This window comes from Tachysurus vachellii, chromosome 13 (genome assembly GCF_030014155.1).
Source record: "Tachysurus vachellii isolate PV-2020 chromosome 13, HZAU_Pvac_v1, whole genome shotgun sequence".
NCBI lineage: Eukaryota > Metazoa > Chordata > Actinopteri > Siluriformes > Bagridae > Tachysurus > Tachysurus vachellii.
Genome location: NC_083472.1, coordinates 2,249,796 through 2,275,000, shown reverse-complemented (window position 1 = coordinate 2,275,000; position 25,205 = coordinate 2,249,796). Strand labels below are relative to the sequence as shown.

At 39.0% G+C, this 25,205-nt stretch overlaps 1 protein-coding gene and 1 long non-coding RNA gene across 2 annotated transcripts in view; one reads left to right on the top strand and one right to left on the bottom strand.

Moving 5' to 3' along the window:
- Positions 1-963: 963 nt before the first annotated feature.
- kitlga (kit ligand a) overlaps positions 964-25,205 on the bottom strand; it is a 29,870-nt gene continuing 5,628 nt past the window's right edge. The window contains exons 2-10 of the mRNA XM_060885206.1: positions 14,751-14,858; positions 13,552-13,608; positions 12,664-12,819; positions 9,649-9,868; positions 8,410-8,439; positions 6,584-6,684; positions 6,382-6,491; positions 5,029-5,083; positions 964-4,936 (exon numbers count right to left, since the gene is read on the bottom strand). Coding sequence (XP_060741189.1) covers positions 5,053-5,083; positions 6,382-6,491; positions 6,584-6,684; positions 8,410-8,439; positions 9,649-9,868; positions 12,664-12,819; positions 13,552-13,608; positions 14,751-14,858 — 813 coding nt within the window. The 3' untranslated portion in view covers positions 964-4,936; positions 5,029-5,052. The remainder of the gene's footprint in view (positions 4,937-5,028; positions 5,084-6,381; positions 6,492-6,583; positions 6,685-8,409; positions 8,440-9,648; positions 9,869-12,663; positions 12,820-13,551; positions 13,609-14,750; positions 14,859-25,205) is intronic.
- Positions 14,682-25,089, top strand: LOC132855920 (uncharacterized). The gene is made up of 2 exons (XR_009649383.1): positions 14,682-14,844; positions 24,937-25,089. It is a non-coding gene; the product is annotated as an uncharacterized LOC132855920 (long non-coding RNA).

The following is a 25,205-nucleotide window of genomic DNA, read 5'->3' as shown; positions in this document are numbered from 1 at the left end:
AAAACAACAAAAAACGAGTAGCACTTTAATTAAAAAAAAAACGTCATGTAATAAAGGTAAAGGGCAAATATTAACCATATATATGCTGTTTATATTGCTTGTAATTGGGATGAAGTAAACATCTGTAAAGTATTTTAACATCAAATTTTTGATTAAAAATTCCCATAATATTGTGCACTATTACATCAGACTTGCACATTTTTATGAACAGCAGATATGTTAATCCCTCTCCACTGCTTCTCTCATCCTACCCATGCCGAGACACCCAGACATTGTACCAGCTCCGATCGTCTTCCGTGCGATGAAGATCTCGGACCTCCGCCGAGACGAGACCGACTCTGTGAGAATCCTGAGACATCTACAGATCTACCAGCTCCAGTTGGACTCTGTGATACTAAGAGGAGATCTGAACTCCATGTGATCTCTACACCGATACAACATTTATCAGACTGTATATTTATAATCACACCCTCTAGTGTCACCCATATGAGGATGAGGTTCCCCTTTGAGTCTGGTTCCTCTCAAGGTTTCTTCCTTTACCAATTTAAGGGAGTTTTTCCTTGCCACTGCTGCCTGAGTCACCTCAGACTTGCTCATTGGGGATAAATACATACACATTGTGAACTAAATATATCTAATATTCATCTTGAATTTTTTTATTATATTATTCTTTATATTTCTCCTTATGTTTACCTTCTGCTCTATGTTTATGTTCTGTAAAGCTGCTTTGAGACAAAGTCCATTGTAAAAAGCGCTATACAAATAAACTTGAATTGAATCGATTTGAATTGAAACATGCAGCGGGTCCAACAGACCCACGAACACTGGCTGAGTAACAAACATACGAACAACACACAAGGGTTAACACCACTGTGGAGCGAGACACGAGGAAGACGTTCATCACTCGACGACACGGACACGATAAAAGCAAAAGATCTTATAAATGGAACACACACGAGGAGGTTGTGAGGATTTCCAGAGCAGTGTTGGATAAATGTACTTTATTCACATCTCATACATATATTTTCATTATATGCATATATTTATATAAAAATACAGAATACAGTAGACTGTCACCCAGATATCACATCAACTGGGCCACAATTACTTATATCTTTTGGCACCCTGACTATCTTCCTTGACTAAGAGCCTTCTTGCCGCATGACGGTCCAAACGTGCAGGAACAGGTTTTTATTTATTTATTTATTTGTTTATTTATTTCATTTTTAAAAGATTTTTAAAGGCAGCTGACATGCCAGGTGAGTTTTCTTGTTCCTGCAACTCCACAAAGGACATTTTTTTGAACCTCACGTCCAGACACGAGGATTTGTCCCAGGTGAAGTGTTCTCATACTGTACACACACACACACGGCAGAAATCAGTCTCAGATACATGACGGCCTTCAGTAAGTCCATGGCGTGTCGCGTGATGTCCACAGATGTGAGGTCAGAGGCTCTTAGGTGGGTCGATTTCAAAAAAAAAAAAAAAAAAAAAAAGGATGCCACCATTTAAAGTTTCACAGCTTAAGCCTTTCTCCACACAAACAAAATGAAAATAATATAAAGCAATAAAGTCTCTGCAAGAACGTCTATGATGATTAATCTCGTGGTGAAACTATTCTTCTTTAACTTGTTACATCCGCTTGTGTTGTTTTTGTTTATTTATTCCATCATTTTTAAATTCCACTCAGTTACAAAGAACGACGAAACCCAACGTCCCCTGAACGGGGCTCGTTAACGTTTTGCACAATATCAAAACTAATCCCATTTAAACACAACACAACACAAAACAACACAACAGAACACTCGACCACATGCGCATACGCACTCGTAACATCGGCAATCGTTTTTTCTTTTCTTTTCTACATCGATAAAAAAAAAAAAAAAGCACTACTGCAGAATTTCTACACGTATTTCATGTCCGACGGGTAAATAGTTCTCACACAACCTCGTCTTTTATTCCGTTACTGGTATAGAAGTCAATACATCGATTAGTTGTGGTGAAAGAGGATAGTTTTTAAAAACGTGTATTGAAAAAAGAAACAGTTTTGAGTCGCTGCCGTAATGAATAGAAAGCTGTAAACGTTCCAAAACGAGCAGATTTCAGTTTCCGGCTTCCTGCGGCGTTCCAGGCCGTGTCTCCAGAAGAAAACTTAGTGATAATGCATGATCAGGGAAACAGATTTATACCAGAGATTTACTTTTATATATTATATTATATTATATTATATTATATATAATATATAAAGTCGTTAAAAAGTGGTACACATGCATCGAAGCAGCAGCAGCAGCAGCAGTTCATTCCCACACAGATCGTTACAACCCATGAGAGAACGCATCCCATGAGAGGATCATTCCGGTTATGAAAGAAGAGGAAAAAAAAAAACGTAACGAATCTCAGAGATTCATCTGAAACGTATTACATTTGTTGATAGCTGTTAGAAAAATCGATATGTACACGTTGGGTTCTGAGGAGCAGAATAAAAAGAGAAAAGAGCATGCACATTTCTGACACTCATTTGCGCACACACACACACACACACACACACACACACACACACACACACACGCACACACACAGAGCGCTTAGAGATGAGTCACGTTCAGCCTGAAGCCATTCTGAAGCTTGAGAAGAGCAAACTCACACACTGTTTGGTAACGCTTGACTTTAAGGTTACAAAACTAACATGATTTACAGCCGTTATTAGCCAGAAGCGAGATTTCTACCTCAGAAATGTTCTTAAACTGACATCTGAATCATCATCTAGATCGCAGGTTTACATTAATGACCTTAGTTTAATAGTTCTTTATCGTTTCTATAGTAAAAATGAGCAGCAAACAAACGTAAGAAAAAAGTTGTGACGCGATTTTTGTAAGTTACGGAAGGAGTCTCCGGTGTCAGCGCTCACATTCACACGTTTAAGGGTAGCTCTTTATTTATTTATTTATTTATTCGAGAAAGGGAAAAAAAAAGAGACGCCGGTTAGTTAAGGACTGTTTTATAGAGGTTTCACAATGGATCTATAATCGATATAGCACATAAAATGCCATTTAATCCATTTTTATGGATTGATAAATTCATTTTATCTATTAAAACATTTTTAAATTGTAATCATCGCCACATTTTCGGAGGTGCCGTTATATATGAAAATCGTCAACTATCGCCTAATTTGTTGATTATATTCCTCCAAAAGCGTTCCCCCATATCATTTTTTAAAATTATTCCTTACTTCTAATAAATAAATAGCATCTGCTTTATCCAGTGTTTATTCTAGCTACAGCAGAGGCTATTTATTTACCTATAAATTAATTCATATATATGTATGGATGCATTGCTGAAATTTGTCATTTGTATCATCATGTAGACCAAAAAACAAACAAACAAACAAACGGTCAAAACGTGTTTGTCTGGTTTCAAACAAAAAAATGGCCGACTTTGATCCAAGAGAGTCAAATCTTGATCGTTGTTGAACCGTATGATTTGACTCACTGAAAACAGTGTACGTTAAGACAGCATCGATGTTAAGGGTTACAAACAGTGTTTTAATGACCCAAATATTACACAAACAAGCACTTTTAAAAAAATTGTTTGTCTGCTTTTAAACAAAATGGCCGACCAGGATTCGAAAGAGTCAACTCTTCGGCTTTGGTGAATCGAATGATCTGACTCAAGGAGAACAGTGTTCGTTAAGAGATCCTTGATTAAGGGTTTTAACTGATGCTCTCTTGTTATTATTATTACTATTCCACACACACACACACACACACACACACATCAGCATAATGGGGACTTTGTTTAACAGGATTTAAAAAAGGTTCAAGGTTCCGAGCAAAAAAGTGTGGCGTGATGTTAAAGCACACTAAGCTGGATTTAGAAATATACGAACACAGATGTCCTGTTTTTGTTGTTGTTGTTTTTTTTTTTTTTTTTTGAGAATTTTATCATCTTATTTAATGACATGTAATAACATTCATTACAAACTGTTATTAAACAGAATCAGGTGTTAATCTGAAGGTTTTGGGTGATTATTCTGTAAGACATAAGAGTTCATATCTTCTATTTAAACTGGCAGCAGCGTGCGAAAGCTGAATCGACTCCTGGATCGAACTCACAGATCACAGCTCAGTGTGAAGCTCCGCACGAAGCCGCGGTTATAAATTCCGTAAATGCAGCGAACAGGTTGTAAATGTAAAAGACCTGACAGTAATTAGATGGCCCGAGGGCCCGCGTTATAGCGCAACAGCTGTGGTTTAAGGAGCACAGAATTGGAGCGTTGCACTTCCACAACCTCATCGCCTGACGACACACGCAGGAGCAGCAAAAAAACTCTTTTTACTTTTAGAACATATTCTGAGAAACAAAATAAATAAATTAAGTCCACACCACCAGTTAAGCAACAATAAAAAAAAAAAAAAAAAATCAGAAACACAATTCAGATGAAACGACTGAAGAATATTTTTTGTTATGAAAATGATTAAAACAAGTAGGATATCCAAAGCTCAGACACAAAGAGCAAGAGAACTCTACCAAACAGGAAGCAGGAGGGAAGAGGACGAAATGCAGTCGCTTCTTGCCTTCGCTTCTTCTTCTTCTTCTTCTTCTTCTTCTTCGCAATTGTTCTGGATTATTCGGATACTCTCAGCTGCGCTGAACTAAGGCCCTTCAGCTGGATTTGACAGGGTTGTTTTTCCCTCTTGTGTGATCTCCATGCATGAATCACAGTCAGGTCATCAATTTTAACTCTTCCTCCTCTTCCTCCTCCTCCTCCTCCTCCTCCACCCTTCTACCACAGAAAAGGTGCGACTATTGTTCTCAGAAACATCATCGTAACTCAGTTCTTCATTCTTCGAGGTCGGTACTTGTCCCTCAAAGCTGAGAGAATAAGAAGTTAGATGTGTGGATCTCGAGTCGCTGCCTTTTCTTTCAACTGTACAATCTGGAAAAAAAAAGGGATGGATTCTGTAAAAACCAGAGAAATTCCATGTGACAAACGTATAGATTAAAATGTGATAAAACTAAAAATCTCACCGGTTGTGATGAAGATGGATGGTGTTACACTGTGCAGATGTTGTTTAATCTTTTGCTGCATAAGAAAAGTTAAGAATTAAAATGTATTACTTCACCCCCTCGTGTGGTTCTCCATAATCTACATAATTATTATTCAAATCACAATTTATAAAATTTATGTGAATTATGATGTGTAATTGATGTCGGTGCAAGTGTCCTCTGCACAGGAGTGTCCCTTGGGAACATATGTCCCCTGCAAGCGAGTGGCCCCTGAGAGTGAGTGTCCCTGCAAATGTCCCTGTGAGTATCCCATGAGAGCATCCCCTGTGAGCGAGCGTCCCCTGCGAGTGAGTGCTCTCAGTGAGAGTGTCCGCAGTGAATATCCCTGTGAGCAAGTGTCCCCTGTGAGTGTCCTTCAGAGCGAGTGTCCCCAGTGAGTGAGCGTCCCCAGCGAGTGCTCTCAGTGAGCGAGTGCCCCCAGTGCGAGAGTGCCCCCAGTGTGCAAGTGTCCTTGTGAGCGAGTGTCCCTAGTGCGCAAGCATCCCTGTGAATGTTCTTCAGAGCGAGGGTCCCTGTGAGCGAGTGTCTCTGTGAACAAGTGTCCCTGTGAACAAGTGTCCCCTGCTAACAAGTGTCCCCTGCGAGTGGCCATGAGTGTGAGTGTCCTTGAGTGTGAGTCTCCCCTGTGAGCAAGTGTCCCTGTGAACAAGTGTCCCCTGTGAGTGTGAGTGTCCTTGAGTGTGAGTGTCATCTGTGAACAAGTGTCCCCTGTGAGTGTGAGTGTCCTTGAGTGTGAGTGTCCCCTGTGAGCAAGTGTCCCCTGTGAACAAGTGTCCCCTGTGAACAAGTGTCTCTGTGAACAAGTGTCCCCTGCGAGTGTCCCCTGCGAGTGTCCATGAGTGTGAGTGTCCTTGAGTGTGAGTCTCCCGTGAGCAAGTGTCCCTGCGAACAAGTGTCCCCTGCGAGTGTGAGTGTCCCCTGTGAGCAAGTGTCCCCTGTGAGCAAGTGTCCCCTGTGAGCAAGTGTCCCCTGTGAATGTCCTTGAGTGTGAGTGTCCCCTGTGAACAAGTGTCCCTGTAAGTGTCCCCTGCAAGTGTCCTTGAGTGTGAGTGTCCCCTGTGAGCGAGTGTCTCCTGTGAGCAAGTGTCCCCTGTGAGCAAGTGTCACTGTGAATGCCCTTCAGAGCGAGTGTCCCCTGTGATCGAGTGTCCCCGTATATGTCCTTGAGAGTGAGTGTCCCCTGTGAATGTCCTTCAGAGCGAGTGTCCCTGTAAATGTCCTTGAGAGTGAGTGTCCCCTATGAGCGAGTGTCCCTGAGAGCGCCCCCTACAAGCGAGTGTGAGCAGACGGCTGTACTGTAGAGTTCATAATTACTTTTCAGACATGTCCTCATCTAGCGGTGGTGCGCTGGGCTTGGCTCCAATAAACAGAGGCGGATCTTCTGTACTACTCTGGGGCAAAGGGGCGTTTCCTCTGGATCTCACCTGCATGATAAAAACAGACAGGAAGTCAGTCAACTGTCATCGATTTACAGAAAAAAAAAATCTAATAGGATTTAGGATGAGACGCCACTCACCTTCCAGACGAGCAGGAACACGGCGGCGATGACGGGAATAAAAAGGAGAGAATAGAGACTCGTCTTCACCGCCGACGGAAAAGTCCTCGGATCCATGGAGCCTGGAGATAAAGAGGATGCGGTTTGGTTGGAAAGCGTTGATTAGATTTCTGAAACAGCAGCTCTGACTGTAGCACAGCTGCAAATCACACGATGTCCTGTTTACTGTTACAGCAAACACGTCATGGAAACGCATTAAAGTGACGTTTTCTCTACGTTTATATACAAGGAGTGTCCAGGGGTTTTATTCGTCTTTTTATGACACAAAACAGTTTATTTAAAAAAAAAAAACCATGACGCTCTTTTTACTAAGTGATAATTATCTTTCTAAAACAAATATAAACATGTTGTACGGACGCACTGTTAAAGGACAATCAGCGTAGAAGTGTTTTATTCCTTATTTGGTCGACTTACAGTATAATGACTCATGCCCGTCTTTAATGCTGTCAATTATGCAGAAGAAAACAAGTCAAAAGTTTAATCTCTGAGAGGTTTGGGCATGTTTCAAAAATGCATACACAGGTGTACAGGTTTATACTTTAACTTGATCACAAGCCTGAGGACGCACACACACACACACACACACACATGTCTAATAATTTTTCTTTGTTAATATTACTGATGTGTAGTAATGTAACATTGTTGAGTAATAGTAATTTGATTGAATTAGATTTGTGAGTGAGTGAGTGAGTGAGTGAGAGGGGGTGAGAGAGACAGAGAGAAAATGAGGATGAGAGACAGATGGAGCATAAGAGAGAGACACACAGGGAGGGGACAGAGACTGAGGGTGAGAGAGAGAGAGCCTGAGGGGGAGAGAGAAAGAGAGAGAGAGAGAGAGAGAGAGAGAGAGAGAGAGAGAGAGAGAGAGAGAGAGAGAGAGAGAGAGAGAGAGAGAGAGGGGGAGGGAGAGAGAGAGAGAGAGAGAGAGAGACAGTGGGTGAGAGAGAGACAGGGGGTGAGAGAGAGAGAGAGAGACAGGGTGGGAGAGAGAGAGAGAGAGACTGGGGGTGAGAGAGAGACTGGGGTGAGAGAGAGAGACTGAGGGTGAGAGAGAGAGTGAGGGTGAGAGAGAGAGACTGAGGGTGAGAGAGAGAGACTGAGGGTGAGAGAGAGATAGAGAGACTGAGGGTGAGAGAGAGAGAGATAGAGTGAGGGTGAGAGAGAGAGAGATAGAGTGAGGGTGAGAGAGAGAGAGAGAGTCAGGAGAGAGAGAGACAGAGAGAGTGAGGAGAGAGAGAGAGAGAGAGAGAGAGAGAGAGAGAGAGAGAGAGAGAGAGAGAGAGAGAGAGAGAGAGATTGAGTGTGAGAGAGAGAGACTGGGGGTGAGAGAGAGAGCGTGAGGGTGAGAGAGAGAGACTGAGGGTGAGAGACAGACAGAGAGACAGAGAGAGAGAGAGAGAGAGAGAGAGAGAGAGAGAGAGAATGAGTGTGAGAGAGAGAGACTGGGGGTGAGAGAGAGAGCGTGAGGGTGAGAGAGAGAGACTGAGGGTGAGAGACAGAGAGAGAGAGAGAGAGAGAGAGAGAGAGAGAGAGAGAGAGAGAGACTGAGAGTGATAGACAGTGAACACATCTGGAGCACATATAGAGTTGAGTGTGTGTATAATAAATGCGTTGCGGTCACAAGTTTATTATCTAGTGGGAAAAAAGCCACAGCGATGTTATAGGCCTGTGTTCAACATTCCTGAACCTCCTGAGAAGCAGATTAGTGGAAATGACTCAGAATAACAAGCTGAATAAAAATAAACCTCAAAATCTACAAACTCTTGCAGATGATTTTGAAACCTCACCTTCTTTTGTGCTCTCGGAAGATGGGCTACCTGTAGAGCGAGAGAGCAAGAGAGAGAGAGAGAGAGAGAGAGAGAGAGAGAGAGAGAGAGAAAAGAAAGGGTGGAGCGTTAATACACTTAGATGAAAAACACTTCAGTGAAAGAAGAGTCCATCACGACCCGCTTTTCTTTTCGTCCTAACAAAAGATCCCATGTGTCTGCTCTGGGAGAGAATGAGTCTGTGCTTGGGAAGATCTGAAGATTGCTCGGTTATCACCGCACCGACGATTGTTCAGCGGCTCTTTTCTTCCTTTCATCCCGTCCGCTAGGGAACATCTCGTGGTTTTAGGCTTTGTGCTAAAATGGAGCTGTCAAAAAAAAAAAAAAAAGACCAAAAAAACAAAACCCACACACGGAGCCATTCATGTTTTCCGTGTATTTCTTTGTGCTCACACATCACCCGAGGGGATGCACTAATTTATGACAATTTACTTACATAGCTCTTAGTATTACATAAACCCAGCATGTATCACTATCAACATTTGGTTTTTAAACCCAAAGTAGGCGTGGCCTAAACAGAAAGGGAGGATTAGTTTCCTTCAGCTATTGTTTTTTTTTTTTTAAACGAATCCTTCCACTTTGTCCCTGGAAACACTGGTAGATAACGGACAGTTCCTCTGCTTCAGGTTCGTCCTTCTAGCTTCATTCATTCATTCATTTTCTACCGCTTATCCGAACTACCTCGGGTCACGGGGAGCCTGTGCCTATCTCAGGCGTCGTCGGGCATCAAGGCAGGATACACCCTGGACGGAGTGCCAACCCATCGCAGGGCACACACACACACACTCATTCACACAGAATCACACACTACGGACAATTTTCCAGAGATGCCAATCAACCTACCATGCATGTCTTTGGACCGGGGGAGGAAACTGGAGTACCCGGAGGAAACCCCCGAGGCACGGGGAGAACATGCAAACACCACACACACAAGGCGGAGGCGGGAATCGAACCCCCAACCCTGGAGGTGTGAGGCGAACGTGCTAACCACTAAGCCACCGTGACCCCCGAACACTCCGTCCAGGGTGTATCCTGCCTCGATGCCCGATGACGCCTGAGATAGGCACAGGCTCCCCGTGACCCGAGGTAGTTCGGATAAGCGGTAGAAGATGAATGAATGAATGTTTAGGAAGCTGTTCATTCTGAATAATGACATATTTCTATATACGTTTTTATATACTGGAATCCGGATCATCTCACCGGTTTGCGAACGATGCAGCAAAGGCGACTCTGTCGCCGCAGTCGTCGTCGTCTCCGCAGCGGCGGGTTTTGTGGTGGTGGGACACGGCGGAGGCTCACAGTCTTTGTCTTCTTTCAACGAATTGGCCGTGTTAAAAAAGTCTTCTACAAATTGGAAATAGCGAGGCGTGAGCCATTTCTCCTCTCTGTAGTGGCACTGAAACTCCAGCATGGAATCCTCCTGTCAAACACAATCACAACACAATTCATGCTGAAGAAAAGACAAAAGACAGCAGAGACACGCGAATGGTTGGTTGTGGTGTTGCTGAGAATGAATGGTGTCTCACGTGGCATTTTAAAAGCTTTACAATTGGAATCACGCGAACTCGACTCCATCCCTCAGCCCCTGCACTCACTTCAACGCTCGATGCTCGTTTCTTCTGTGATGTGCTTTGAAGAGGCAAAAAATATTCCTAGAACTCGTGCGAGGCTGGAAGGAGGCCCAGTTTTGCATGTGATTTTAATTTCAGAGGAATAACGTAGCGAGCGGCGAGGCTTGTCAAGCTTTGCTCTGTCTCACACAATCCTGTAGCCTAAAAGCTGCATGAAGGATCTTGTTTTGTGGACCAACCGATCAAACAAAAAAATCTTAACCCTTCAGCAATGTGTCCTGTTTTCTCTAAATCTAACGACTTGTAGCCTGAAACTGTTAATCGGTTGTTAATCGGCTGCTTTGTCACTTACTGACTATGTCGGTCCTTAATTAGTTGCTTTGGAGAGACTTGGAGGAAAATATTTTCATTGATAATTCTCACTCACTCATTTTCAATCACACACTACGGACAATTTTCCAGAGATGCCAATCAACCTACCATGCATGTCTTTGGACCGGGGGAGGAAACCGGAGTACCCAGAGGAAACCCCCGAGGCACGGGGAGAACATGCAAACTCCACACACAAGGCGGAGGCGGGAATCGAACCCCCAACCCTGGAGGTGTGAGGCGAACGTGCTAACCACTAAGCCACCGTGCCCCCATTGATAAATCTGTTTCTCTAAAATATTTTGGAACAAATCCTCCAAAATGCTTATTCTTAGGTCATAAGATGAGACAATTAGGATCAACCAAACAGAATTAACCAATCATGATCAACCAATTAAGATGGACCAATTAGGATCAACCAAACAGAATAAAAAAAAATAAGGATTAACCAATCAAGGTCAAATAACCAGGCTCAACCAATCACATTTAACCAATCAGGATTGACTCTGGTACACAAACACAAACACACACAGACAGGCATCATAGATGTTTTACCTAATCCACCTATTGCCATGTTTTACACCGGACAACCCTGTGGAAACCTGGAGGTAACTCCAGACAGCCAGCTCCAGGCTCCAGGTTCCACAAGCTCTACGCTACACACTACTTCACCCTTTGCTGTTTTAACCACATGTGACGTCTTTAACATTCCTATCACAGTATAAAGGCCTGGTGTGGAAGCTCTGCTATTTCTAGGTGCGTATTTTATTTCCATCACGTAACATCAACAGCTGCGTTCGGCCGAATATCAAAAGCTTGCGAGAAGCGATAATTAAATGGCATTTCAGTCATCCAGCCAAGCCGTATACTGTACATGTCTCACACATACAAACGTAACTGTATTGGATGGAAATTATTCAGCATATTTCTTCAAAATATGTTTTCCTGTCTATGCCACTGCTCCCTTCCTCCATCCGTGGTTTATGTAAACGATGCTATAGTAACCATATGTCTTCTCTTTACTGACACGCTATAAAAGTAAAGGCATGAGGGTGTGCCGTGCGCTGAATAAACAATGGGAAAGGTTACTTCAAATGGCATTTACTGTAATTAGAACAAAGCAGAAAAACCCGTCCTTCTTAGGTACGACAACGACATTTATAAACTTTCACACCATAGTGGAGAATGTGCTGGCAGCCATCGTGCACTCGTCCCCTGACCACCTGCTGCACGCTGATAATCATCGACAAACAACTACTGTAGCTCACATTTCCACATTTCTTGAACACAACAATGTCACAAATTTTGCTTTGAATCTTTTTTCAAGACTGTTAAAACCTGCAGGATCTGCTGTAAACCTCTGGCTTCTGATTGGTATAGAATGTTTTTTTAAAACAGCAGCCCTGGCCATAACGTGCTCGTTTCATTTACGTTAGGGTTTCCATAGCGACGATTTTTTTTTTTTAATAAGCCCTTGATGCGTTTATGTTGTAACATTTACAGAAGGAGTGTCCAGTGTGAGTGCTTCATAACTTCAAGTAACTCAAATTTTATTTGTCACATACACAGACACAGTGAAATGCTTTAAGGGTTCACATATCACAGGTTATTATGAGCCTTGGGGTCAGAGCGCAGGGTCAGCCGTAGTACGGCGCCGCTGGAGCAGGTGAGGTTATGGGCCTTGCTCAAGGAGCCAACATTGATGTCTCAGCAGCTTGTGGGCTTGAACCCCGACCTTCTGATCAGTAACCCGAAGCCTTAACCACTGAACCATCACGAAACATTACACTCACCCACTCACTCACTCACTCATTTTCTACCGCTTATCCGAACTACCTCGGGTCACGGGGATGCCATCTCAGGTGTCATCGGGCATCAAGGCAGGATACACCCTGGACGGAGTGCCAACCCATCGCAGGGCACACACACACTCTCATTCACTCACACACTCACACACTACGGACAATTTTCCAGAGATGCCAATCAACCTACCATGCATGTCTTTGGACCGGGGGAGGAAACCGGAGTACCCGGAGGAAACCCCCGAGGCACAGGGAGAACATGCAAACTCCACACACACAAGGCGGAGGCGGGAATCGAACCCCCAACCCTGGAGGTGTGAGGCGAACGTGCTAACCACTAAGACACCGTGCCCCCATAAACATTACACAAGCATCTTAAATAAAAATGAGAAATAATAAGTTTTAATACAGCAGTGAAAATAATAATAATAATAATAATAATAATAATAATAATAACAACAACAACAACTCACCAAGTGTTGTCCGATGATATATCGCATCTCTTTTAACATCTGGACAAACGTTTCTATGTAATCTTTGTTAGAGGAAATATTCCCAAACTTCTGGGCCAGGTCTTTTAAACTAGCCTCTAAGTGGAATACGTTGAGCTTCACCCAGCACATACCACTCTGTGTAAAGAACAAACACACACAAAGCAAGCCACATTTTCCCACATGAGTCACATTCTCGGAAATTTATTATATCGGGAAATAAAAGGTAAAGACGGAAGAAAAGTGTACTACAGAGCTGTATAATGATACGTTAGAGGAAGGAAGGTGAGATGAGCGAAGGATCACGTCATCGTTCAAACATATTTACTATGATATACAGTATATGTAGGTTTGATCTCAGACTGCCAGTGATGTTGGAGTAGTACATGTGTAAAATACAACTTATTAAATAAATAAATAAATAAATAAATAAATAAATAAATAAAATAATTGCGCAATAATATAAAATAACAGCAAATAAATAGAATTGAAATGAAAAATAAAAAACATGCAAATAAGTAGATAAGTTAATAAATTGGTAAATACTAAATAAAACAAACAAATAAACAAATAAATACACTGTTTATTAAAAAAAAATGATATGTCTGCAAAGCAAAAAAGAAATAATAAATATGGAGGTAAATAAATATATGAAAAAATTAAATAAGAAAAAAAAAAATCTCTCAATATCCACACCATCATATCCCCGTCCCTGTACCATGATACTGTCTTTAACAGTGTTCAAGTTTTTTTGTGTGAATTCATAAAAATAAATAAATAAATAAATAAATAAATAAATAAATAAATAAATAAATAAATAAAATAAAAAAATAAATTAAAAAATTTAAATTTAAATTGTAAATGACTCACCACTTCTTTAGGCAAATATTGTACGGTGATCTTGTAGTCTTTTGGAATATTCTGTTTCTGTGAGGGAAAAAGAAAGCGTGTATAAACCTCACACTCATCCAAACACTCCAGCAGGAACAGATGTCGAATAAATCGGCCAGGAAAACATTTAGAAATTCCGTTAATGGTTCTGTGCGATATCTATCGCAAATGTTAATGACCAAAAAAAAAAAATTCATAGTTATAAACCAGAACTGGATGAACAACCATTAAACTAGACTGTTATACGCTAAACCGATGTAAATATTTAGCTATTATCAAAATTATTAGCCAGAAATTTAGCTTTCCGCATGAAGCTCAAATGTAATGTCCTGGAATTCTGGACTTCGCAGAGAATCAAATTTTATTGATATTTTATATTTACAGACATTAGCGAGCTTTGCTAATATATAAAACGCCTACTAGCCAGTATAGAACGCTAGTACACGTTATATATTAGCTAATCTAGCTAATGTCTGTAAATATAAAAAATGCTGATCTGATTAAGAATATCTCAAAAAATTTGTAATAATGTGTTGAAGTTTAACACACATTACAAAACACATTATTACAAAAACGATTTTGAGATATTTAAGCAGATCAGTATTTTCAGATTAGGTAAGTTGTTTTTAGATTATATATTCTACACTCTACTGTCGTGAAGCATTGGGTAATATTTAGCTGCTGGTTCGCTGATTCATTCAGGAGGACGGTTGAGAAAACAAATTGACTAGAAAGACAAAACAACTGAGAAAGAAGACAAGAAGATGGGAGATAAAGTGAAAAGCACATTCTGGGTTCTAGAAATACTGGATTTAGATAAAAATCTGATATCTATTCAAGGTGTAGATTTATTTTCTCAATCTAGAGATGAATGAAATTCCAAATGAGCATGCAGCTGTGAAAGTCTGTAAATCCTATAGCAGAAATAAAAAAATAATAAAGTCACAATTTCACAGCAGGAAGCTGATTTCCACAGAAATGTGACTCATCGCGGCTTTTGTTCCTCTGTCAGCTTTTTTGTCCGTCACAAAAGTCTGAATTCGATGCAAAAAAAAACAAACAAATAAAACCAAACAAAAGGCCGAGCTGTCACGAACAAACAATACGATGCCGCTCGGGAACAGAAGATGCTTCCATCGCCATCACAGAAATCGTTTCTGACGGTTTTTAAATCTTACCAGCAATGAAATTTTCTTGATGTCATCTGTTATGGGATTTCCGATTTCACTGGAATAGGCAGCAACCGTGATGTAAAGCAACAAATGGACACAGGTACGTATCCAAATCTGGAAAAAATACACAAAAGGGGATATTTTTAGACAAAAAATTTAACTTATACAATATAATTTATAGGCTGAAATTTCCGTTATTTATGACAAGCTTTTTTTCAGAAAATCTGAAATTTCCTACACAGGTTCTGCCCATAACCTTCTGCCCCAAACCAGACATCTACCACTGAGGCTTGGGACTTGGGATTAAGATATTTATCTTGAAATTAAGATCATTTCTGAACTTCGTCTATTTTGAACCAGCGTCATGAACTCTATAGACTCTCCATTTTAATAAGCGCATCCATACAAGAGCTGGTTTTAATCAAGGAACTGGAGGAAAAAGTCTTGGTGCGACTGCAGCTGCCAACAGTTCTGTAATTTATTCCCAGATATAATTCCTGTGTTTGTTCTCCTTCATTCATTTTCTACCCCTTATCCGAACTACCTCGGGTCACGGGGAGCCTGTGCCTATCTCAGGCGTCATCGGGCATCAAGGCAGGATACCCCCTGGACGGAGTGCCTTTGGACCAATGTCTTTGGACCGGGGGAGGAAACCGGGGTACCCAGAGGAAACCCCCGAGGCACGGGGAGAACATGCAAACTCCACACACACAAGCTGGAGGCGGGAATCGAACCCCCAACCCTTCAGGTGTGAGGCGAACGTGCTATGTGTTTGTTCTATCAGGAAAATAATAAAAAAATAAATTCTACATTTCCTTCTGGGTTGGTACCATCATGTGTACATTTTTTGTACCTTTTAATATTTTGATTTATTTATGGCTTTTATTTAAACAGCGTGGTGACGCCACAACGAGGCATTCGGACACAAGACGCAATAAATCACACTTAAACAAATCGAACATACTTGAACGAATCACATTAAACAAATAAATCACATTTAAACAAATCATATTTAAAACTTAAAACACAATTAAAACATAAAACAACCAAAGACGTGCATTTCTAACGAATTGCATCACAAAAGCGCTTCGAATCAAATAATAATAATCCGATCAATTTAACTCGTTTTAGCCGCTGAAAGTCGTTTTGGAACGATTGAAAATCGTTAATCTTATTTAAACTCATCTCAATAAAATAAAAAAGGCTTTTTTTTAACACTTGTATGATGTTCGGGTCTGTGGGACCCATATTCATAAACATCAATAGTTTTGAAAAACTTTGCTTCCTTGTAAATTTGTTGATTTTTTCGCACTCATAACGTGATTAAATTTGATTTTCTTTTTTTATTACATTTTTTTAAAAAAACAACAAAAAACGAGTAGCACTTTACCTAAAAAAACGTGATGTAATAAAGGTAAAGGGCGAATATTAACCATATATATGCTGTTTATATTGCTTGTAATTGGGATGAAGTAAACATCTGTAAAGTATTTTAACATCAAATTTTTGATTGTGTTGAATTAAAACTCTAAACATCCAGCGGGTCAAACAGACCCACGAACAAAAATACGAACAACATACAAGGGTTAAACAGATCACATTGACATAGCGAACATTTAAGATTTATCAACAGACCATAAATTGTTTGAGGTAAAAAGAAACTCCAGATTTAAAGAATTTCTCTCAACACTGCGGCTGGAGATTTCGAGCGATATCCTTACCAGCTCGTTCAGAGACACCTTTAGTAGAACCGTAGCAGAAACCTCTTGATTAGCTTAGCTACTCTAGCTAATCTAGCTAGTCTTTTCAGCTCTCATCCAACGAACGATGAAGTCTATTTCTATTCAGTTCCATTTTAACTGTAGAGGCTTGTAACGTTGTCTCAAAGCAGTTTTATAGTCAGAATGAAATCTATAAATTCAGATTAATGGTGAGGAACCGGACTCAAGCAGTTATCTATCACGGACTTAACAAATCTGCGATTGTGTCTTTTTGAGCATGTTTATCCTCAGTTTCCTGTTCTTTTCAACCAGAGGTTTAATCATCTCTTTCTCTGCTCTCGTTCTCACGGTTTGATGTTTTCTGCTTCTGAGATGTTTTTCTTCTCAGCATGATTGCTCAGAATGCTCAGTTATTTATAGTCACCAAGGAGTTTAAACATACAGAACTGCTGGATGTTTATCGTGTTTAACACCATGTTGTAATTCTCTGTAAACTCTAGAGATTATTATCAGTAAAATCAGCACTTTCTGGACCGTTTGAACTGACCAGTCCATCCAAGATCTCTCCATCCTGATGTATGATGTGATCCTTCACTGAAGCTCTTGACCTGCATCGATTGGTCTGTCGCTGAAACCTGATTGGCTGATTGGCGAGTTCATTGCATATCCTGTGCTTAGCTTTAATTACTGTAGCTATGTATTAAAAAGTCCACCTTAAAACATTGCTACAGGTGTTAAGATACATTAAGACACAAACCATGTCTCCTTTCTGGTACAACACGGATATGCCTGGCTTTTATTACACCTCTCATATTTTATCGTGTTGGATTTGATCCCACCATTTAGTTCGGAGTAATTATAGAAGGCATTATATGTAATTATGTAATTATAGAAGAACTGAAAATCCCAAAATCGATATCCGACATCCGGACACGACCTTCTGCTTGTGTGTTGCAATACAATACACGATGCAGGTTTTATTAAAGTAATGTGAAATAAACCTTCTGCATAACTGACATGCTTTAAACAACAGCACGTCCAGATGAACGGTTACGAAACCTGAGTCTATTCAAAGCCACGAGCGTGTCGTTATTTCAGACACCTTGTTCAGCCTGATAAACCGTGTGAGGTTTTCACACGGTAAAAAAAAAAGCCATGTGACTGATGATCTATCTGTTACATCTAAAATAAATACAAGTAAACAGACACTGAGGGTGAATAAGGACTTGGCAGAGTGACCTACTGATCATCACCTACTGAACAAACTGCATGTCTATTTACACATTTCATTTCTTAAGCCCTATTCGGACGGGATTAGTTTTACGTGGGGACGTGGAGTAATGCAATTTTACCTCAGGACGTCTGTAATATTAATTGGCCAATTCGCACGGGACAAGACATCTCAGTAAAACTAGCAGAAGTGGGAGGGGTAACTCGCTTTACGCACCACAGTAACCTCCTTGTCGTCATGTGCGTATGACGTTGCTTCCTGTTATCACGTGCGCAAACAGACAACATGGCGCCTCCATGCTTGCAAAACGCGCCAAAAACTACTTTTAAACAGGAAATGACGGAATTTTACCGTACATATTTACAGCGGGTCTATTCGGACGGGATTAGTATCACCTGAGGTCATTTTTCCGGACCTTTTTACAGAAGGTAAAAGTCGGCGTAATCTTTACTGACATTGTCTGTAATGATTACCGAGATGGCACATTCGGACGGGACTAAAATCACCGAGAAGCTCTGGTACTTTACCCCCACGTAAAACTAATCCCGTCCGAATAGGGCTTTAGTCAACTGCACATGATGGAAGTAAAGCAAATCTTAACAAGCTGAATTAATTTGATTCAACACAAATCTCTCTACACGTTCGTGTAAAACCAGATGATCCGGCTTTAGACCAAATGTTCCCAACACGTCCGAGCTTCTCTACACAATATCGAAAAACATTTAATATTTTTATGTTGAAAAAAATCTGGATTCCCGAATACTGAATTTTAAAACTACAGGAAATTTTATTCTTCGTTAAGAGTTTTAAAGGAAAAGTCTACGGTCAGTTACGGTTCAATTCTTATCTGTAATCGTTATTTTGACGTCCGATGGTTTCCTGTTCCAAACAGACCGAAGAAAGTTTTTTTAACAAATTAATTTTAATGTTTGAATGTATAAATGATGTCATGATGTCATGATGTCAAAAACAATAAAACTAAACAGACCATGGAAGTGAATCTTGGGCTGCGTCCCAAACGGCATACTGTACACTACACACTTACACTGTGCGCTATGTACAACAATGTCAGCCATCTTGTCAGAAAATGTTTTCTCATCCACCGTCATCATTAACGAACGTTTAACGAACGTTTATCGAACTAATTCTTAAAAAAAAAAAAAATTTAAAAATGAAATAAAACAAAAAATGTTAAAAAAGTGTTTTTATGGCGTGTGTTACAGAGAGCAGATCGAATCTCTGGCTCATCATCAAACGTATTTTGTTTTCATTGCTATAGATGTTACAAGCCTCTGCTACGCTACTGAGCTTGCAATAAACTATAAATCTGTCAAGAGTTAATGGGGGAGAGACCAAAGAGAGAGAGAGAGAGAGAGAGAGAGAGAGAGAGAGAGAGAGAGAGAGAAAGTGTGCACAATAAACAGATACATTTTTCACATCTTATTTTATTTATTTATTTTTCTGATCTGGGAGCATCTGGTTATCTGATACTCCCTGAAGGAGTCAGTTTCTCTCTCTCTCTCTCTCTCCCTCTCTCCCACTCTCCCACTCATGCTCTCTCTCCCTCTCTCTCTTTCTCTCTCTCTCTCTCGTTCTCTCTCTCGTTCTCTCTCACACTCTCTCTCTCCCACTCATGCTCTCTCTCTCTCTCTCTTTCTCTCTCTTTCACTCTCTCTCACTCTCTCTCACGCTCACTCATTCTCTCTCACACTCTCTCACACTCTCTCTCTCACTCACTCATGCGCTCTCTCTTTCTCTCACGCTCTCTCACTCTCTCTCACACTCTCACTCTCTCTCTCTCCCACTCATGCGCTCTCTCTTTCTCCCCCTCTCTCTCTCCCTCTCTCTCTCTCTCGCTCTCTCCCTCTCTCTCCCTCTCTCTCTCTCTCCCCCTCTCTCCCCCTCTCTCTCCCTCTCTCTCCCTCTCTCTCTCTCACATGACTCAGTTCTTTTACATGAGCTGAAAGATCTTGAGATTTTGTAAATAAACGGAGTCTGGTTTTTAGTGATCTGATTATCACGTGTGGATGGTTTGGACATTTCTTACGCCTTCCCATAGCCATAAATCCACTACAAGGCCAAGAGCTTTCACCAAAACGCTGACAGACAGAGGGACGAGGAACAAAGTTGAAAATATTGGACACTTTTCCAGACTGGAAGCAGCTCCAGGAAAGCAGATATGACCTAATGAGTAATATTTCATCTCAAGCTTACACGAGGAATCATGTGTGGTCCGTTAACAGTTTTCCAGACTTCTGGGAATAAAACTTCTGGCTGTTTGCGTTCAAATATGATCCAAAAAAAGGGCTTTTTTTCCCCAAACTGAAAACTGACCTTGAAAGTGACCATCTGACCACAAACTGACCATCTTTCTAATCCAATCCCTAATCTATTCTAATATAGTCTAATCTTATCTAATTTACCGTAATCTAATCTAATCTATTCTACAGTAATCTAATGTAATCTAATTTACTGTAATCTACTATAAACTATTCTACTGTAATCTATTCTAATATACTCTACTATAATCTAATCTATTCTACTGTAATCTACTGTAATCCACTGTAATCTAATCTACTGTAATCTAATCTATTCTACTTTAATCTAATCTAATCTATTCTACAGTAATGTAATGTAATCTAATTTACTGTAATCTACTATAAACTATTCTACTGTAATCTATTCTAATATAATCTACTATAATCTAATCTAATCTATTCTACTGTAATCTAATCTATTTTACTGTAATCCACTGTAATCTAATCTACTGTAATCTAATCTATTCTACTTTAATCTAATCTAATCTATTCTACAGTAATGTAATGTAATCTAATTTACTGTAATCTACTATAAACTATTCTACTGTAAACTATTCTAATATAATCTACTATAATCTAATCTAATCTATTCTAATATACTGTACTGTAATCTAATCTAATCTATTTTACTGTAATCTACTGTAATCTAATCTACTGTAATCTAACCTACTGTAATCAACTGTATTCTACTGTAATCTAATCTACTGTAATCTACTGTATTCTACTATAATCTAATCTACTGTAATCTAATCTAATATACTCTACTATAATCTAATTTATTTTAATCTAATCTAATCTAATCTATTCTACTGTAATCTAATCTAATTTACTGTAATCTACTGTAATCTAATCTAATCTATTCTACAGTAATGTAATGTAATGCAATGTAATCTAATTTACTGTAATCTACTATAAACTATTCTACTGTAATCTATTCTAATATAATCTACTATAATCTAATCTAATCTATTCTACTGTAATCTAATCTAATTTACTGTAATCTACTGTAATCTAATCTAATCTATTCTACAGTAATGTAATGTAATGCAATGTAATCTAATTTACTGTAATCTACTATAAACTATTCTACTGTAATCTATTCTAATATAATCTACTATAATCTAATCTAATCTATTCTGCTGTAATCTAATCTAATCTATTTTACTGTAATCTACTGTAATCTAACCTACTGTAATCTAATCTAACATACTCTACTCTTATCTAATCTATTCTAATCTAATATACTCTACTATAATCTAATTTATTCTAATCTAATCTAATCAATTCTACTGTAATCTAATCTATTCTAATGTAATCTAATGTAATCGAATCTATTCTAATCTAATCTATTCTAATCTAATCTAATGTAATCTAATCTATTCTATTGTACTCTACTCTACTGTAGTTTTTGGAACTTTAAAGTTGCCGAGACAAAGATATGATAACACTTCAGTCAGCCCTGAAAACTCTCTTCAGGTTCGAAGATCATACGAACAAAGTCATTATGTGACTTTGGGGATCGACTAAATATTCGTGGTTTGTTTTCTTAACTACTCAAAAAAAAGTCTAGGTCTAGCTAGTGGAATGTTAGCAAGCAAGCTACAGACTTCTATATATAAATATATGATCGTAGTTTAAATGTCAGAATCAGGTATTTCCATAACATAGCTAACATGATAACAAGCTAACATGTTCTAATACTATTAATTTTTTGATATAATATCAGTATTTTGGTAAACGACGTGGAGTCTCTGAGGTAGCGCATGTTTTACAATATCATGATCTTTTCCCCAAAGGTTTTGAATTTTAACTAGAAATGACGCCTCTGAGTCAAAGCTGACTAATTTTCTTTTGTCTGCCTTTTCCGTGTTCTCGTATTAGGTAACGTCAAGTAACGTAATGTATTGTGACACTGCGTAAAATATTTCTGAGACATTTTCTACAAAACCTGAACAGCTGAACAAAGTTAGCCTTATTAGCATATCAATTAGCTTAGCATGTCTTGGCGAGAATGGAGGTCTGGGTTTGGCTAGAGTTTGACATTAGATTGTTGTTAGTCACAGTCACTGAAGTCGTTCAAAGAAAACGTGGCTAGATTGTAATGAAGGCAAAGAAACATGTTAGCAAAGTTAAGGCTAGTGCGTAAATTAGCATGTGGCAGGTTCCTGATTGAGGCAAAGAAACATGTTAGCAAAGTTAAGGCTAGTGCGTAAATTAGCATGTGGCTAGTTCCTGATTGAGGCAAAGAAAAATGTTAGCAAAGTTAAGGCTAGTGCGTAAATTAGCATGTGGCTAGTTCCTGATTGAGGCAAAGAAAAATGTTAGCAAAGTTAAGGCTAGTGCGTAGATTAGCATGTGGCTAGTTCCTGATTGAGGCAAAGAAACATGTTAGCAAAGTTAAGGCTAGTGCGTAAATTAGCATGTGGCTAGTTCCTGATTGAGGCAAAGAAACATGTTAGCAAAGTTAAGGCTAGTGCGTAAATTAGCATGTGGCTAGTTCCTGATTGAGGCAAAGAAAAATGTTAGCAAAGTTAAGGCTAGTGCGTAAATTAGCATGTGGCTAGTTCCTGAGTGAGGCAAAGAAACATGTCAGCAAAGTTAAGGCTAGTGCGTAAATTAGCATGTGGCTAGTTCCTGAGTGAGGCAAAGAAACATGTTAGCAAAGTTAAGGCTAGTGCGTAAATTAGCATGTGGCTAGTTCCTGATTGAGGCAAAGAAACATGTTAGCAAAATAAAGGCTAGCATGTAAATTAGCATGTGGCTATAAAGAAATAGTTTTTTTTCCTTTTTACACTTTGACTGATTTCATTTGACGTGAATGATTTTTATAAGCTGTAAGATTAACGGTGCGCTAGTTCAGACCCGCTTGTCTAACGACAACTTGTATGTTTCATTCGTATGATAACATGCACGTGGGAATTTCGCTGCTGCTTTGAGGGAACATGCTGGAAACGTAAATGAAACTGTATCAACAACATGAGTCCAAAAAAAAAAGAATCAAGATGCTAATAAGGAACGTGAGACAGAACAGAAACAAACCCGATGCTAATTTCAGTGTTTTTTCCAGAAACTGATCTCAACAAAGACCGCAAGTAACTCGATGTGGACAGAGATAAAGACGAGAAGAAAGAGTTTAACTTTCCGTTCTTTTCGTCCATCTCTGAGATAATGGCGTTGAGCACCTGGACTAGATAACTGTCACGAATTCGCGCACAGCTGATGCTTTGATGGTTTTTACGCTTCGGTAATTTAGCGAGTCATCCAGACAACAGTCTCCAAATTCAGGAGCAACAAAAGCGCCATTCAGGCCGTAATCTCATCAAGCGGAGGAACAACAGAGAGCCAGAGAGCGCTACATCTTCCATTAGTCATAAAACTTCTGCCTTTTTCCCCCCTCACTAATAATTCAATGTAAGGAAAAAAAGATTGTGCTCTAAATCAGAACAAACGATCAGAAGAAAGAAGGGACGAGGTGACGAACATCACGTCACCGGTCCATCTGAGATACTGATCACCAGATACACCTTTTGTGTTACTGTAGATAAGGACATCTTTCAAATGCTGTAAATGTAAATATACCAGTGAATTTTTAGTAATAATATTATTTATAATAATATAATATAATATTTTAATATTAGTAATAATATTAAATATATAAATATTATTTATAATATTTTATCATGAAAACAAAAATCGTTAGATTTAAAAAAGATATCTATTATTATTATTATTATTATTATTATTATTATTATTACTAGAACATTCTATATTGCCCAGTTCTAGCTAATTAAAATAGTAAATGTTTATATCATTAAAATCACTTTATATAACTTAATAATAATATAATAAATTATATAATAAATATAATTATATAAAACATTTATCTTTCGTATTTAATATTGTAAACTTTTATATTGTTTTATTTTCTTCTTTACAGTGTTAAATAATTGGATTATTTCAGAAGCAGTGATATTTTTATATAAAAAAATGAAAATGAGATATTTGTAGACTTGGAATGGATTTAAACAAAAATATCCTAAAGATATTATGTTACATTTACATTTACAGCATTTAGCAGACGCCCTTATATCCAGAGCGACGTACATTTTTATCTCATTTTTATACAACTGAGCAATTGAGGGTTAAGGGCCTTGCTCAGGGGCCCAGCAGTGGCAGCTTGGTGGACGTAGGAATCGAACTCACAACCTTCCGATTGATAGCCCAACACCTTAACCCCTAACCATGTTACCTTAGTTACCAGCTCTAGAGTTCATTCTTATGTAGTTATTTATTTACTACATCAATTTATACAAACTGACTAAAAACAGCTGATGTTTGTATTTAATCTATAAAATTGTAAAATCTTTCTTTAACAAAAAATATAAATATTTAGTTAGTTAAACACCACTAAATATTTAATTAATTAAATAATTTTTTTAATCTAGTCTTTAATTAAAGTACCTTGGAACGTTTTATAAGGAAGGTTTTTTTATTTTTATTTTTTAACAGAAAAGCAGCATTTCTTTATAGCTATATATCGTGTTACACGTGGTGTGTTGTGAAAAATCGCATTGTCGAAGGAATTTCTTTATCACATCACGTTGTCCTGCCCTTCATGCACGTGCCAGCTAGCATGTAGCTTCTTCTGATAGATCTGTTATCACACAGCGATCCACAAGTCAAATATTTTTCTTGACTTCTCACATATTGTAGACAATATTGCGGTGGAAAGGAAGGTTTATGAAACCTTTTAGGAAGCAACGAGGCCAGGAGAGCAGAGCGTAACCATCACCAGTAACCGGAAAAGTCATCAAATCATAATCGCTTCATACAGCCTCTTATACAGACAGAGATCCATTCCAAAAGTTCACAAATTCAATTTACTTCCACAAATTGCACTCAGTCTGTCTGTTTCCTTTCAGATGCACTTAAAGGGCTTCACGCTAACCGAATAAAAGACGGCAAAGACGGCGGTATCGCATATCCTGAGAGAGAGCGCTCTCACTTTACCCTCAGAAGAAGCTTCCTTCAGGACACCAGATGAATTCATGTGGATTTCATTTGGGAACTGATTTTTTTTGAAAAAAACTTAAATATGGAGTCACTGTACTCTACACCAGGGGCGCTGTTAAATCCTGGACTCTGATTGGTTTAGAAGGTGGTAAAGAATTTTGTAGGTTTATATAAATAC